Genomic DNA, 18,249 nt, shown 5'->3' with positions numbered 1-18,249 from the left:
CCCCCACATACAAAATACAAACAGCCATACCTCCCACACACAAAATACAAACAGCCATACCTCCCACACACAAAACAGACAGCCATGCTCCCACACAAAACAGACAGCCATACACCCCCACACACACAACACAGACAGCCATACACCCCCACACAAAACAGAGAGCCATACACCCCCACACACAAAACATAAACAGCCATACACCCCCACACAACACAGACAGCCATACACCCCACACAAAACACAGAGAGCCACACACCCCCCACAACACAGACAGCATACACCCCCACACACAACACAGACAGCCATACACACCCCCCACACACACAAAACACTGACAGCCATACACCCCACACAAAACACAGACAGCCATACACCCCCACACAACACAGACAGCCATACACCCCCACACACAAACACAGACAGCCATACACCACACACAAAACACAGACAGCCATACACCCCACACAAAACACAGACAATACACCCCCACACATAAAACACAGACAGCCATACACCCACACACATAAAACACAGACAGCCATACCCCCCACACATACAACACAGACAGCCATACACCCCCACACACAAAACACAGACAGCCACACACCCCCACACACAAAACACAGACAGCCATATTCCACACACAAACAGACAGCCATACACCCCCACACACACAACACAGACAGCCATATTCCACACACAAAACAGACAGCCATACACCCCCACACACACACAACACAGACAGCCATACACACACACACACAACACAGACAGCCATATCCACACAAAACAGACAGCCATACACCCCCACACACAAAACACAGACAGCCATACACCCCCCACACACAACACAGACAGCCACACCCCCCACACAAAACACTGACAGCCATACACCCCACACAAAACACAGACAGCCATACACCCCCACACACAAAACAGACTGCTATACACCCCCACACACAAAACACAGACAGCCATACACCCCCACACAAAACAGTCATATCAACACACAAAACAGACAGCCATACACCCCCCACACACAAAACAGACAGCCATACTCCTGCACACAAAACACAGAGAGCCATACACACACAACAGACAGCATACACCCCCACACAATACAGACAGCCACCCCCCCCACACACACACACACATGCACAAACAAAGCCAGACACTTCCACCTATCAACACAGTCTGAGTCACATGCACCCTTCACGCCCCCCAGGACACACATCATACATTAATCACCCCCACATCTCACCCTCGACCACACCCACAACCAACACAATGTTTGCCTGTCATAGCCCGCTACCCTGATTATCTTGAAAAAATTATATATATATATAGAAAAATGCCAAGATAAGATTGCATCATACTTCCGATAAGACAGATAAGACAGCGGAAAAAAAGGTGTTCACAGGGCAATCTGCACACCTGTTTTTTTCCAAAATATTGTCTGATAACACGATGAGGGTGTACAGTTTTGCTAATATGTTTCTAACACTCCTCAAAGCAGATAAAAACTATCATAACGGACACTTAGATATTTGACAATGATAACATACTGTGTGGTGAAGGAAAGGCATAATAAAAATAAGCTGAGCTTGAAGATTTTGAGGACAGTACTGTACTAGAATATTAAGCTACTAATCTAAAATTACTATTACTGTAACTTAACAATTAAATAAAAATTTTTACCTGATATCTGATACCTAAAATATATGTTACTGAAATAAAAAGAATGCTAAAATTACTAATGACAATGTTGCATCAACACAAACTACGCTCCTTCAGCATGGGAACTGGAACTTAAACAATATGGGGATAATGAATTAAACTTATTTTTGAAACTTCATTCTGAAGTGATAAAAAATAGGGTTTACTGTATATAAAACGGTTATCTATAATAAGCTTCTGGGTTAGATTAGTGAACGACACCAGGCTCCTGACATCAAGATAAAGATTGATAAAATAGATAACGGCTGTTCTTAGTTACTCTTCATCCTGGTTAACCAACAAGTGGTGTGAAGTTAGTTGTAGTAATGATGGTGATAACAATAACTAAGGGAAAACATTAATGACAATAATAACTAATGAATGGGTATTTATGTTGAGCTCAATTTTTTTTTATACCTAAACAGTTGCTCCGGTATCCGAATGTTCCCATGGGCAAAAAATAAAAATCCATCCACCCACAAAATCTAACTACAAAATAATTAAAAATATACTGTAATTATTAATGTTACAATGATTCAGTTACTTTAGGAGTGTTACAGTAATACTCGTAAAGTAACTGTTACTGGCAAGTATACATTATTACAATTGAATTCAAAATATCATTAATGTACATTTTCGATTGTGACGATTATTACCGTACTTGAAATACCAAAACTATCCTAAATTTTAAGTGGCTTATATAAACATTACCCAGAGGCCACATATTCATCTGTGCTCAGCCGAGCTCTTAAGGGCGCTATTTTAATATACCAAACCAAGAATTTTAACACAAATACTACATATTTAGACACGTATAAATGCGATAAATTTCGACAAATTTGATAGCGAACCATAAATATTATTTTAAATAAAATTTTGATATGCAAAAATCAATGTAAACAAGTGGTAAAAACTACCTTTCATGTCCCCGACATTGTCATGACCTTCCATATTTGGTCACTGTCGAAATCAGGGGTTTTGTGATAACCAAGTTCACTTTAAAGCTCAACTGGGCTCACTTCAGCACACTGTGGGATCCCTCTGGATGGTTTGGACTCCAGCGGAGTTCAGTCGATGATCAACCGCAGGGCTCAATGGAGGAACACTGCAGGGCTTAATAGTTGATCACTACAGGGTTCAAAGGATGATCAATTGTAGGGATGCTGGGCTCAATGGGTACTCACTGCAGTGGTCAACAGAATCACTGAAATGGATGACCAGATCGTCTATCTTAATAAAGTGTGATATTCACGTGAGGTTGTAAGATACCAAGCCATGTTTCGGTCACCAAGCGACGTTCTGACCACCAAGCGATGTTTCGGCCACCAAGCGATATTATGTACTCTTAAAGCGACGATTTAGCTACCAAGCAATAGTTTTTGGCCATTAATCATTGTTCTGGCCACAAAGCTATACATAAGGAAGCAAAGTTTTGGGTAAAGCAATTTTCTGGCACCAAGCTAGGCTTTATACAAAACTTGGAGTCGAGGTAAAAAGATCAACGCTCAACCATTTTCGACCCCGCAAAATCTGAAAGCTAAGCAATTATTGATGTCATCCACTGCTTCTTTGTGAACCTCAAATAATCAGATTAATCAAGTGATACTGAAGACACCGATATTGTTGACACCAAACAATGCTGAGGGTATAGTGACTGTTGACAACAATACTGAGGTATTGTGACTGTTGACAACAATACTGAGGGTATAGTGACTGTTTACAACAATACTGAGGTATTGTGACTGTTGACAACAATACTGAGGGTATAGTGACTGTTGACAACAATACTGCGGGTAGTGTGACTGCTGACAACAATACTAAGGTATAGTGACTTGACAACAATAATGAGGGTATAGTGACTTGACAACAATAATGAGGGTATAGTGACTTGACAACAGTATTGTAATACAGTGACAGTACTGACAATAAGCAATACTAGATACAATGCGAATTTTGACACCAAGCAACAAGACATATACGAAGCAGCACCAAGCGATATGGATCCAGTTGTTGTAATGACACTATGATAATGTGACACTGACATTATTACACCATGTGATATTGTTACAGTGTGACATTATGGCGCCCAATGATATACTGTAGTACTGTATATAGTTATATACCACTGAAATGTTCTGGTAGCAGACGATATTGTAGCACAAGTGGTATTGTGACACCAAAAGGTATTGTGACACCAAAAGGTATTGTGGCACCAAGTGATCTCATGACACCAAGTAAGCCACTAACCAATATCTAGCTGCTAATAGCCACATACTGCACCACAACATGTAAAATGTTTTATCCATACAACAAACAAGCAAAGAAAACGTCAATCCATTAGCATATAAATCACAAAAAGTAACCATTAACATACAAACTCACAATTACATTTAAACCACCATTACCGTAAATACCCAAATACAATAATTAAGAGGACGACTTATTAGCAGTCACATCATATAAACAGTAACGAGCAAGAGAACCATTAAGCTGATAAATCCTTTAACAAATAGCCTCATTAAAGACTATTCTTTAGAGAATAATCAAACAAAATCTCCATCCATAAATATCGACATGTAGTTATCAGTTGGTACAGAAATATAGCTGATCTATCAACAAATACCAAAATACAGTACCATAATCATTCAGCTGACTGATCCATTAGTAGTCACGAATGATTACAATTAAGCTAAGTGAACCATTAGAATACCCATATGTGATCATTAGTCAGTCAGCTGATAACCCACACAGTCACGTAATATAGGCCTGATGGCTCTAGTCTTGAGGAACAGGGTGAAATACAACACACTGTACACTATGCCCTCTTCACTTCCCCAAGTGCAAAGTTAGGTACCCAGTTACAGCTGGATGACTGGGGCGCGCCCAAGACTCGAACCAATGACTATTACAAGAAACGAGAGCTATATCCATCCGACCGACGCATCTCCGCCACTACATTGGCTGTACCTATATGCAAGTAAACCAGAGGGTGTGGGTGGACCAAAATGAACTATGCTGTGAGTGTCTGTTGCCTCTCCCAAAATAAAGCTTCTCTGATAAAAAAAAACTGTAGTAACTATTTCACCTGATGACTCTACCTGTACCTCAATCTCCCACCTGGCTACTACACCTGTTCCTACTCTCTACCTCTACCTACACCCTAGGCTCCCTCCTACATCACATCCACACCTCTCCCACCAACCTCCTCTTTACCTCTAGTATGACCAGTGTTCACTTACTGATGAATTATTAAACTTAAATTCAAGCAAAAATAATATGTATGATGTATAAGCTCTTATTAGAAGGCTTTACTGGACTTGAACAGACTGCCACTTATCGGACAGTATCGAAAACCTGACTTCCTAAAATCTATATACGATGACAAAAATGTCTCTTGTGGCCAGAACATTCTCATATTCCGTTTGTATTACGGGCATAAATTTTCTTTAAATTTTTAATAGCTGGGTTTAAAATGTTTCAGAGCTGAGAGTCCAACTACGTATAATCAAGCTGCAAATTTAAACACCAACACACACTCACCCACCCACACACGCTATATGACATCAATAGCATTCGCACAAGAGAAATGCACCACCACACACTCGCCAACCATCCAGATATTCAAGGCAATAAAAATTCCGCAGAACTTTTAAACTATTCGATGACCAGTTGTCACCCTGGCTGTAGCCTCACCGTCTTGGCAACCCACCCCGGAAACCTCGCACCATACCCCAAATATACATGACAATTAATTCTTCTACCGCCATAAACGTCTTGTGACACACTAGCGTAACCCCGAAGTTTACACGACTCATAAGAACATACGAGTGGAGGAAACTGCAGCGGGCCTATTTGCCCATACTGGGCAGTCCCGTTTAACGTGACTACAAATGTTATGTGACACTCTAGCGTGACTACAAACGTTACATAACTCTAGCGTGACCCTATACACAGTCTGAACACAGGTTATGTTGGTGCGGGTGTAATGTGACCTCAAGAGGATGGCGCTTCACCTTGCACAAGATGTAAGGGGGTGCCCAATAAACTAGCCCCCGTACGGGGACAATAAATGGTGACCCAGGTAACCAACTAACTAAAAGATCACATCCCCAGACAGCAAAAGACCCCTCCCCATGGCAATGATGGCTGGTCGCGTGTAAAAGACTTAGTCACTCTACTAATCTCGTGTCTGTATTTACTTCCACGACACTTCGACGTCACCATCACCAAGGTCTATGGATCTTGATCATCACCTGACTAGCGACATCTACCAAGGCTTCACCAGTGACCTCTTTACGACGATTTTACAACACCAAGCTTTCAGAAAAAAATTCTCCACAAACCTATCGACACGAAAACTTACTGAGTATCATATTAACATAACGCCGACCTTGCACAACACAATAATCTTTGAAGTAGATATATTTAAAAGAAAAATGGGCCGAAGACAACTAAGAAAAGACATTCGTTATGTATATGAAGGATTGTGCTTCCATATAATAATAATACACCACTACTGTATAACTTTTTACTTATCCTTCTTTCACCCCCACATCAAGCTTGTGTCAATTTAAAACGGCATTTGGTTGAGTCAGAGGATTAATGCAATCAATTTTCTAGGGTCACACAAGCAAGTACCACCAAAGGTGAGGTCTGGGTAGGTTAGGTCAGTTACCTGAGGTCAGGTCATAAAGCAGACCATTGGCCCACTTCTGTTTAAGCTATCCTCTTGCCGAGTGTTTTACGTGATATCATCCCTTGGGAAACATCGAATTATGAACACACTACGCAAGACAAAAGACAAGAAATTCAACTCCCCAATTTTCTTCAATGAATATAAAAACTAGTGCAAGGTTGAAGATATATATGGGTACATTTTGTTGAACTAGATGACAGCTTTGATGAAGCTTGTATCAACAAAACCTACACATAATTTTTATACACGAAACCAATTTCGGTAAAAACGAGCATCAGTCCGATGAGGTTAATTTGTCGACAAGTACGTACAGCCAATCAGGTTGCCCACAAATTAAGCAATTTTCACATTTGTTCGACACTTTAGTATTAACAGACCACCTTACGACATTATTAACATCCATTCACGTTAACATATCAATCACGTACAGAAGGAAGGAGTCAAGAAGGAGATGGATAAAACGTGTAATAATAAGTAAAGGAAAAGTATAACGACGAGAACAATGAAGGTGCTAGGGAAGATACAATAAAGGAGAAGCAGAGGCCAAGACAAGAGAGATGTGCTGAATGGACTGGTGAGTAATGACTGCAAATTAATTTAAAAGAGAGAGATGTAGTTTAAAAGGTCACAAGATGGTCGAAAATGCCAAGAGGAAGCAGAGAATGACCCGGAGACCCCGACAAGACAACAGATGCGAGGTTAATAAAGCGATGAAGATGGAGAGGAAGAAAACGCGGAGAAGAGGAAGGAGTAGAAGGAAAGGAAGAAACGGTGGAAAAGCAGAAAAGGGTGGATAAGTGGAAGGTGGAGAAAAGATGGAGGTGGTGAGGCACAATGTGGAGAAGAAACAGGCTGCAGGAGGATTAATGTGTACCGAGGTTCATATTCCAGTAATCACGACTTACACACTCTTGCATGGTCGTGTAACCTCAGTACATTAAAGCCACGTACAGGAAGTGATAAGGTTTATCACTCAACTTGATACCCCCGATGGCATTTACCATTCTGGTAGTGTCAACCACAAAGTATTGTCACTATTCTAGCCTCGACCCTCCCTCCCTCCCTCTATTGTTACATTATTATAGGCCCGATCTCCCCGACTATTGTCATTCTCTAAGCCCCGACTACAGTCACTCCCCCAAGCCCCGACTCCCCGAACTAGACCGTGCAGACATTACACGTACTCTAATTTCCGAGAGCAATTCATCTGAAAGCATCATCACAAACGACAAGTGTTTCCAAAAACTGACCTATTCACAATGCTCTACCTTCTTATGACATCGTTACCATTATTATATTAGAAAAAATGCAGCGAATCTGCCTTTGCCGTCGCGACCGACTCCGCAACCAATCGAGTTGTTTGTGCTCTATTGGTCTCCAGGAAGTCAAAAGTTGGCAGGACTTTCGTTGATAGGCCAATCAAGTGTTGTTTTAACTTTCACAACATTTCAATATTCTTTACTTGGTGACGAAAGTATCCTCCCAGTCTCAATACATCAAGTTCCACGAGTTAGCTTTGGTTGAATCTTCATTATCTTGTGGGAGAAAGGAGGGAGTGTAAAACTATTTTCATTGTTCCTCTTAAAATGTGTATTCATTGAACAAATTTGTACATACCTTCATCTAGCCCCCCCCACCCCACCAGAGTAATAACACTTACTATCTTTCCTACCTCCCACACACACCACCCCCCCCTTTATACACAACCTTTCCTCCCTCCCACACAATCTTCCCTCCTTCCCACACACGCTCTTCTCTACCTCCCAGCCACCAGTGAACAGGTGTGACAGGTAATGTGGCACACCTGAAGCTGACAGAGCCCCCCCCCCCCCCCCGTCATGGCCAGCAACTCTCCCCACGCTTGTTCAAAGGAATTTAATTTTATTTCCCAATATATAAAAATTCGAATCTTAAAAGTTTAGTTGAAAATCAATAACCCCATTTAAGGTTAATCACCATTTTAATAACGTCCTGCTATGAGAAATATTAGATTGTGATGTTTCTTTACAAAACTCAAGTACTACTGTATTCAGAGAATCTGCGTTAAATTATCACTAACTTCTAAGTGTTATCGATTTAAACTATCTGCATAAATAACACGATTAATAATGCCTAGTAATACTGTATAGTTAAATATAGAGAATTTTCAAAATCAACATACATGAAACGATAAACAATAATATAATTAATAATAATAAACTTACTATAAAATGAGTCATGCCCTCGTAAATTAGGGAATGACTGAGGAATGCCGCACACAACATGACCGGATATATTTAACACCAACAAGAAGGCCGTGTTGCCGTACCAGAATTAAGAAAACCCAGCAACAACTCGAGTGAGGCAGGTGACGTCCGGCGCCCTTGTGTGGTTGACCATGATATAAAAATTTGCAGGAATCTTTAAATGTCTTTAAATGCCGCCGTGCTCCGGATGTGAAGCTGCGTGCTGCAACCCAAACTATGTAATGTAAACAAGAGCGATAAACGAGTCGCCTGTACTTGAAAATATAAACCTCAAGTCACATGAAGAACAGGCAATGTATTTTTTGATGATTACGTTATATTGTGGGGGAATGGGCGGGTTATCCTGCGGTTACTATTTGAGATCGATTCTCCTACAGCATTATAGTTTTTTTTCTTCAAATGCCAGTTGAAACAAACAATTTCATAAAAGCAAAAACCACCACCTAAGCATTTGTTTACACACTAACATCTCGAGAAAATAAAAGTAAGTACTGAGATACGACAGTTTCTGGGCTGGGGCCGTCACTTAGTCTACTGGCGTGACACAAACTTCATGAGATATTGTACACAGGTGGTGGTGGGCGGACTACTGATGGGTTCCTCGCCCAGTGTTGTTTACTTTAATACGAGTGAAAATTGTATCGTTATCTTTGGCATTCGAAGGTTAAGGAGCATCACCTCGAAAAACATCTCCAGCTCTAAACGTTGACAGCATCTTTAGCACTTGAAGTCAATAGCATTACACCACATACACTCAACTAAAAAATTACGTCCAAAGAGACTAAATTAGGGAATGTAATAATAATAATAACAATTTAATTTAATTAGCTCATCTCTAAATTATAATTGATCCGCATACCTAAAAAAATAGTATCTCAGTCTGTCGATAAGCTTAAGACAGTCCCTTGAGACACGCCCCTGGGTTACAACAGTAGGCGTGAGATGTAGGTGTCATCACGACTGAGGGTGCCAGTGCCACGACAGCCCGGTAACAGACAGCTCATCTGGGCACTATATACCCCTTAATAACTTCAACATTTTCCCGGAGACAATATAATTAGTTAGGGTTCCTTTTGACTGCAACAGGAATATTGTATATCAAATTTGTACAATTTGTTTAACTATAAAAAAAAAATAAAGGTGACCACATGACCTTAATCTTTGACATCCGTAACGTACAAACAAATCCCGCGAGTCTTATTAACCAACTATAAAATTGGGTTTCCAATACATTAACAGGGGGGACGGAAGGCAAAGGAGCACACTGTTCCCGGCCATAAATACACAAAACGCTTGATTTTTTAACCACATTTTTTGTTCGGTGACGCAAGTTTAACTGTTTTCGCAGCTTTATTTTCACGCATTATTTCAATGAGTCCCCCCCCCCCAATGGTATATATTTACCCTACACCACAATAATTAGTGCTATCACCTGGTGGTCAGCAAGAGATGACCAACAGCTAGTAGCCGAGCACACACCTTGCAAAATCTTCCACACCCTCAAAAATGAATGAGCTGTTACTTCTACAGTAAAAATATATATTGGTTGTGTGCCATGTTCGTCCGCTGAAGGTACTGCTACCATGTGTGAGAAATATACAGAGTTGAATACGCAGAAAGAACCGCCCGAGCCTGGATCACGGTGACCAAGAGCTCGTGCCTGTTTTCTGCGAACGCAAGAGTGCCAACAAAATCCGTAGTCAGATTTAGACAATGGCAGGTGCACTTGCCAGTGGGTGACGCAGAAGTTGTCTACACAACGGCAACAGTAACGACAAAACAAGATGCTGGCAGATCAGCCAATCAGAATTACCTCAAGTTTTTAACAAGTAGCTGCTCTGATATGAACACTTGCAAGCCACAAACTAAACATTATTGGGCTCTGAGTATTACTAGAGAAGAAGGTGTGAGGCGGCCACTCATTCGCTGTTTATAGTGATTTTATACCTGCCAGTGTGAGCTGCCACTCCTCGTCCAGGACGCTGCTGTTGGCAAGGGAGGACCTCAACAAAAAATAAGGCGATTTACACTTGGCCGACACTGCGGCGTTCATTTACGACCTGAAGCCATACAAGATGGCAGTAGATGAAGGGGAACAAGTTCTTACGTAATCATACTCAAGAAAGCCAAGATTGTGAATTTTATGATATGACACCAACATTGAAGAAATGGCAAAGTATTACATATTACAGCCTATTGCTACGATCACTAGCCAACTGGTGAGTCATCTGCTCAACTTAAGCTAAATCCACACCAACGGAAATATGTTGGTAACATATCGTCAACATGTTGAACAAAAGATGCCAATATTGTTGGAAATGTGAAATAGTCATAGTCCACACCAGTCAGTTTGATTGACATTTCTGCTAGCGACAATGTTCCCAACACTAATGTTGCAAACATTCCTGGAATTGTCATAACATTGTTGATAACACAGTTGCCAACACACGTTACCGACAACGTTGTGTTCGTGTGGATCCACCTTAATAAGGCTCACAGCACAGCGAGACCGCGACTACTACTACTACTACGTGTGTCTGGTACAGTAATAAATTTAATAAATAACAACTAATTAAAAAATCTATAAGAGATGCAAATATGATGGGTGCAGAACAGTAAGACATAAATTACTAATACAAGTCCCTCCTTTTCATTGACGAATAAAAAATATATTACTGCATTTGTGAACACCAGAACAATAACGAGGTCAGGAGGTCCCACAGGAAGGACGAATATTGGGGAAGTTTGAGCGTGGATTTATGCATTTTCTACATAACACAAATTTAAGTGGTGATAAAAAAAAACTATCAAGTTCCATAACAATACCTTAAGGGTTATACAGTACCAGGAGCTCTAGGTTGGCACGATATTGTCTTCGAAATTTTGTGAATGTGTGTATAAAGAAGGTTTGTTTTAATATGTGTGTGTGTGTGTGTGTGTGTGTAAGAAATCAGCCTTTACAACTTTGAACCTGATATCATACATGTAAAAAAAATATATTGCCTTGGGGAGAAATATTCGTATATTTCTCTTAACTCGGCTGAATTTTTTGTACCACAGACAAGCTACGCACACGCTGGTTCTAGAAAACAAGTGTCGTGCTAACTTTTACCCTTAACATGACTCCTTATCAATTACGAATTTAAACACTGAAACAAAATCATTCACTGATGTTACTGGGAAGGGGGAGAGAGGGGGATGGGGAGAGGCGAGGGATGGAGAGGGGCGGGGGATGGGGAGAGAGGGGGATGGGGAGAGGCGGGGAGAGAGGGGGATGGGGGGGGGTAAGGGATGAAATAGGGAATGCCTGATGTTCTCCTTTTAATTATTTCTTTACCCTGAGATCATTTTCACTGGGTTTATTTGTTCACTTATGTTCTTGTTGTTGTACCATGTAAAAATTGAACACATGAGAAGAAAAACTGAGTCCTGTACTAAATTACGTAGGTGTTAAGTGACGTTGGTCTTAACATCGAGAGAGGTGACAACGGAGTCAGGACGTGAATTCCACCTCAGACGGGAAAAACATTATACGAGTGTATTTGATAAGAGGTGAATTGTCGGAATATACTGTACACCATGTACATAGTATACATATGTATCACCCGACTTGCAGGTGTGTGTGTGATGTGGGGGGGGGGGTATATTGTGGTTGTGGAGGCGGATTAGAGGTTGTGATGGGGTGGTATGGTGGCGCAAGTGGTGGTGGGAGATTGTGGTGGGAGGAGGTTGTGGTGATGGTGGGAGGAGGTTGTGGTGATGGTGGGAGGAGGTTGTGGTGGTGATAGTGGGAGGTTGTGGTGGTGATAGTGGGAGGTTGTGGTGGTGATAGTGGGAGATTGTGGTGATGATAGTGGGAGATTGTGGTGATGATAAGTGGGAGGTTGTGGTGGTGGATACAATATGAGGATTATGAGACATGTACCTCACCAACACATGTCCACATATCTTTACATAAATGTGAGTGTACTTATGTGGTCGTCACTCTTATGTGTGTGTGAAGGTTTCGTGTCGTTCCCGTGTGTATCGGGATGCCCGTAGCCTTGACTGTATGCCTGTACCTGTTCACTGTTTTTGTATCTATATATGCAATTTATTCTACAAGAGACAAAACTACATGTGTACAGTGGTCTTTCTGTGCATATATGAGACAATAACAATGTGTAAAAAATAATGGCAAATTTACATACACCCCCGCATGTGTATACAACTACGTGGGCAGCCATGTGAACCATCATGATTGAGAATACGACCATGAAGCATGTACTGTACATGTAGCCTTGAATAGGTACAGGTGCCCTCAAGTGTGTGCAGGTATACTGGTGAGAACATGGCGAAGTGTTGGTGTGGCCATGACTGTATCAGTGAAGCCATGACTATATATCAGTGAAGCTTTGACTCTATATCAGTGAATCCATGAATATGTATCAGTCAAGTCATGACTGTATCAGTGAAACTATGATTACATGTACTTATATTAGTCACGAGTCTCATGACAGCAAGTGATGCAGACATGACTGACTCTGTATGGATGTAGGTGTTGCCATGAATGGGTGTAAGTAGCCTGCAGAAAACCAGTCACGTCACGGCAGGATAACTTTCACTTCTCCTTTTAAAACAAGTTCACGTCCACCAAAGTCGTAGACCCTGTGTCAGAGGCTCTTGTTGGTGACACTCTCACTCCGGTACAGCTCTCACATTACCCCTCCATGTATTTTACCTTTACTTTCTTTACAATAATTTCTATTGACAATTCAATCATACTTGGAATACACACATTATAAGCTTCTTAAACTCTCACAGTCCCACACTCTCACCTACAGTCCTCCACTAAGTCATCCTATTCACGGTGTACCACGTAACTAATAGAACCTACCCAAGGTCTCCAACAAGTGTGGCCTGAGTCACCCCCTCCACCGTCTGTGAGCCCCTACACACCTCGGAGACTTGCCAGCCGCTACACCCCTCAGAAAACCGGTAACAGCTTCTTGTAGCCCCTTCCTCATCATCGCCCCAGAGCGCCGCTTAGCTCGTGTTTACCTCATGACACATCACTCAAGGTCGGACTCTCTCTGCCAGGTGGAAAAACAAAGGTAGCACACAAATAGTCGATTATACCTTGACTCACACTCAGTTGTTTAAATATATTTTAGTGCTTCATTGACTAAACCCAATTATGTCCAGCTTCAACCTTTAGACAACAACTCCCATTAAAATTTACTATGTTCCTTTTAGCTACCAAGGAATGGGGGCGGCGCAGGAAATAAAAAATATCGCTAACGTTACTGAAAGGAATAAATATAATTAGTTGTATCAATCTCCAAAGTTAAAAAGAGAAAAAGAGCGAATCATTTATACAGTATGTTCTTAGGGGGTTTCACAACGCGTTTAAATTATTTCGGCAATTTGTCCTCGTGTTATAGCATCAACGCTCAATATAAAGATTAATATGCTTCCACACTCTCCTTAATACTTCCGGGATAGGTGCTCATGGTAAACAATGCATTTAAACGTGCTTGGCTGTGCGTGTGTGTGTGAAACAATCATAATTCAGTTTAATTCTGAGAACTGGGTAAGTACAGTGTACCACTAGATCTTAAAGAACAACAATAGTACTGTGTGTGTGGATCTCGTCAAGGCGTCTACTGTACGTACTGTACTTTCACGTTGGTGCGCGAGAGTACTCCCCGTGTCCATGGGCCCGTATGTGGGGGTCTGGTAAGCCTATGGGGAGTAAGTTGGTTCCCAGTTGACCTGACGTGCGTGGCCGATTATGTATGTTTACGTGTGATCCCGTGTGCTGGAGTATACAGTATACTTATTTGTCCTTGAGTGTGTTCATGTGTATCTTTGCGTGCCTGTGTATCCATGTGTTCTTGTTTATAGTGTGTCCAAGGGTGCTAGTGTTCACTTGTGTTTTTGTATACTCATGTGTTTCCTTGTGTACTTATGAACCCTGGTGTACAGTGCGCGTCCACGTGTACATACACGTTTGTCAGTATAGCCATGTACGTTTGTTCGGAATCTCGTCTATGTACTTAGTGTCCGTGTGTACGCGCCTGTCATTGTAAGGTACTCTCCAGGCGGTCAGGACAAGGGCCGAGTGTCGAGGAGGCTGGACACGCGATGCTCATACAGGAAACGGAAGTCGTAATTAGGTTACTAGAATATACAGTTAAGGCTTGACGTTCTCCCTCTCCAAGGCATCTTACCAGGCCCTCCCAGCCCTACTTTAACTCTCGCCCGCCCTTTTTCCAGCCCTATCTTAGTCCTCTCACCCGTTTCTCTCCCAGCCCCTTTAGTCCTCTCATCAGCCCATCTCTCAGCCCTACTTTAGCTATCTTTCTTAAAACGAGGTACTGCAGCTCCGACAAAAAAAAATACGCTGATGACTTATCTTCCAAGATCCGCCTCTGAGTGGAGAGCGAAAAAAAAAAACGTCCCGAAGCATTTCCCATCCCAGCTCTGGAAACACTAGTTACTTCCCAATGCTATTACTCCTTATATTAATATATTTCGGTGCTTGTGTCCTTATATTTAATCTCTAAAAACAGAACGATATTTTTCAATTCAACCATAATACATTCACGCCTCTACTGATAAATTATTGTATCGCGTTTCCACGTTTTAAACTCTTACGTAACTTTACAGGTTAAAGTTACTTAAGGTTAAATTATCTACATTTCAACGCTATAAACTAATATTTACAAGTCAAAGGACATGTTAATTCATCACTACACTACCACAACAAAATAGCTTGGATAAATTCATACAAATACCAAGATATTTAAACCGGTGACATTAAGAACCTTTAACGTATCAACATTTAAACGCCTAAGAGGGAAGCTGCACTTCCCAGGAACTCTTTACTAACACATTATACAGCTTCGTAGTAACAGACACCTTTAAACGATACGGCACTGTAAAAATACTGACGTCAATAACCAGGCACAATACATCTTTTACCACAATAACCGTTTTCTGATCTAAACACGTTAAATATTAAAGAGCTTTAAATCAATACGACACATAACGGGGACGGTAATAAACAACTATCACCATAAGTCCTAACAAAATTACCACAATACACCCATGTAATAAAGCAGCTCTACCACACACACACCCACACGTCAGTACAAGAAATTAAAGCTATCAAAGTCGATATTTCCATTACAGATATTATTTCCAATGCGATCATAAGGCACACTGTATACAACATAGGCCATCAATACAAGCCACAACCAAACACTCATCACATAATATGACAGTTGACTGATGAGTACTCAACGCTTCGAGGCAAAGGTGTGGTCGCCAGACCTTGTTTACAGTATACCAGCAACTACACCTGAAAACTACATATTTCAAATCCTAAGCAAGGGCAGTCGTAAAGCTTAAAAATCAAATCAGCATTTAAAGCGCGCGCAAACCACTGAACTCACTAACCTTATAAGGGTAACGTACCCTTTCTTGGGGGTTATTACACAGAGCAGTAAACTATAATATACAATGTTGGAGAGCACAGTAAGGACGAGGAGGTAGGTGCTAGCACTACACCATCCAGGCCCAGAATGATAACGTTCACCGCGCCGGATGGGAAGCCTGATACCACTCCTCCCAGCGTTCCTGCTCACATCGAGGACCAAGTGTCCTGCCTTTTCTTGTATTTTACTGAAGTCAAATGACCATCCGTGTTATACATAGATGATAAAACTCACGGAAGCTCAAAGTTTTGCCAGAGAAAATATGAAATGTGTAATAAAATTGGCATGAGGACATAAAAAAAGCAAAGGCTGGCAACTGTAGCGGGTGTGGTCATGTGACCAGGCCATCCAATGAGCAGTCAGAGTGACTCCTCGACCCTCCCCACACTTTTCAAAAATGCTAATGTATTTTGTATAAGATGTTAAAAATCACGCTTTAAGATTAATTATAAGTGCGGTAAGCTTTATACGCAGATTTATGAAAAGAGTTGCAGCATACTGAAAAAATAACGTAAGCGAACCTTTAAAGGTGACATCTCCAATACTTGTCATAGAAATAACAATGAAAATAAACGAAAAAAATTGATACAGTTTTACAACAATATATGCACCCTTCATTTTTCTAAATTTATATATGATAAAACTTTTATTTGTAAATGAACACAGAAAATTTGCATTCTTGCCACTTAAAGCTGATTTCAAGTAGCAACAGACTTGCCAAACAAAGACTTATTGCACGTGCTAGCCTTGCGTCCACCACATGGAGATTCGGAAATGCCCTAATAGAAGTTTACGTATAAGAAGAATTTGGAGAAAAGGAAAGTATTAGTGGATTCTAACAGCCTCCCTAGCTTCAACTCTTCCCTCGATATCAAAAGCATTAGTATTGTATATATTATATTATATATATATGTATGTATATGTGTGTGTGTGCATACTGGATAACTACAACTACTATCGCTACAGTTATAGGTGTACAAAGCATACCAACATACAATACCATTCATACTACTTATTACCATTATTATCAAAGTCACTGACTACGGCCAATATTAAACCCAGGATTGTCTCTTTAAAGCATATAACGCCTGTGCATCAACGCTCCTGGAAACATACGTTTAATCTTTTACCTGACGCGTTTCCTGGTAATACACGGCACTGTGGCTTCTAGTGACGCCTTTTTTATAATTCTTAACCCAAGTATTATTACAGCGCATTACATACGTTTTTTTTTACATCCCATCACCTAATTTATTATAAAAAACATTACAATCACCTGTAGATGATGGAAGCGGTTCGTACGACAAATTTTACATATGCATTTTAATGGGTATGTGTTAACGATTTTACAGTACAGTACCACCCGTGATCATGGGCAAGGTTGTATCGTTTCTTAATTATTGCTGGGATTGTTTCCGATACTCTTATTGTGGATTTTCTTCTACTGGTGACAGTACCACCACTACTATTGTTGCTGTTGTTGCTACTTTATTTTGTTTCTGCTCCTATATATTTTGTTTCTGCTGTTATATAAACATGAGTCAGACAGCCTCAACAATAAAGTCGATTTGTGTGAAACATAAATGTCCTTACTGGGTAAAACATCCTTCATGAAGTGCTGAGTGAAAGTCGGATTCTTCCCTAGACTTGAGCGAAGCAAAAAATTTTTAATTATACAACATTTACTATATTTAGTAATACCGATAAAGCAAATTCATGATAATAAAGATGAAATCGAATCCGGAAAATTTACACAAATTCTTCCAACTGAACATATTTTCTTAATGTCTTATTTCAATACATTAAAACAGCAACACCATAACATCACAGGTAAGAGAGCTCTGAAAGCACACGGCCATGTGGTGATGGCAAACAAGAAAACAGTCGGTTGCAAGTCAGCTAAGAAGACAGTGACGCCACGAAGGCGATGACGTCATGAGAAGACGATGACGTCATAAGACAAGGTCACGGCACCCTCGTCGTGACGGTGTGAGCCTCACTGGGAAAACAAAGAGGGAAAGTTGTTGATCTCTGAGCAACAGTGAAGACAGGTGATCGAGGGGGCAGGGGCAAACACGCAATCACAAGTCGCCTAAATATATACATA

The 18,249-nt window shown here is 40.9% G+C and overlaps 1 protein-coding gene across 1 annotated transcript in view; it reads right to left on the bottom strand.

Moving 5' to 3' along the window:
• Positions 1–16,244, bottom strand: part of LOC121875784 (probable inactive protein kinase DDB_G0270444) — a 30,473-nt gene extending 14,229 nt beyond the window's left edge. Inside the window, exons 1-2 of the mRNA XM_042380480.1 lie at positions 16,105–16,244; positions 2,637–2,923 (exon numbers count right to left, since the gene is read on the bottom strand). Of these exons, the coding sequence (XP_042236414.1) occupies positions 2,637–2,670 (34 nt within the window). The 5' untranslated portion in view covers positions 2,671–2,923; positions 16,105–16,244. The remainder of the gene's footprint in view (positions 1–2,636; positions 2,924–16,104) is intronic.
• Positions 16,245–18,249: the final 2,005 nt, after the last annotated feature.

This window comes from Homarus americanus, unplaced genomic scaffold (assembly GCF_018991925.1).
Source record: "Homarus americanus isolate GMGI-L3 unplaced genomic scaffold, GMGI_Hamer_2.0 scaffold22250, whole genome shotgun sequence".
NCBI lineage: Eukaryota > Metazoa > Arthropoda > Malacostraca > Decapoda > Nephropidae > Homarus > Homarus americanus.
This window is presented reverse-complemented; position numbering and strand designations above follow the sequence as displayed.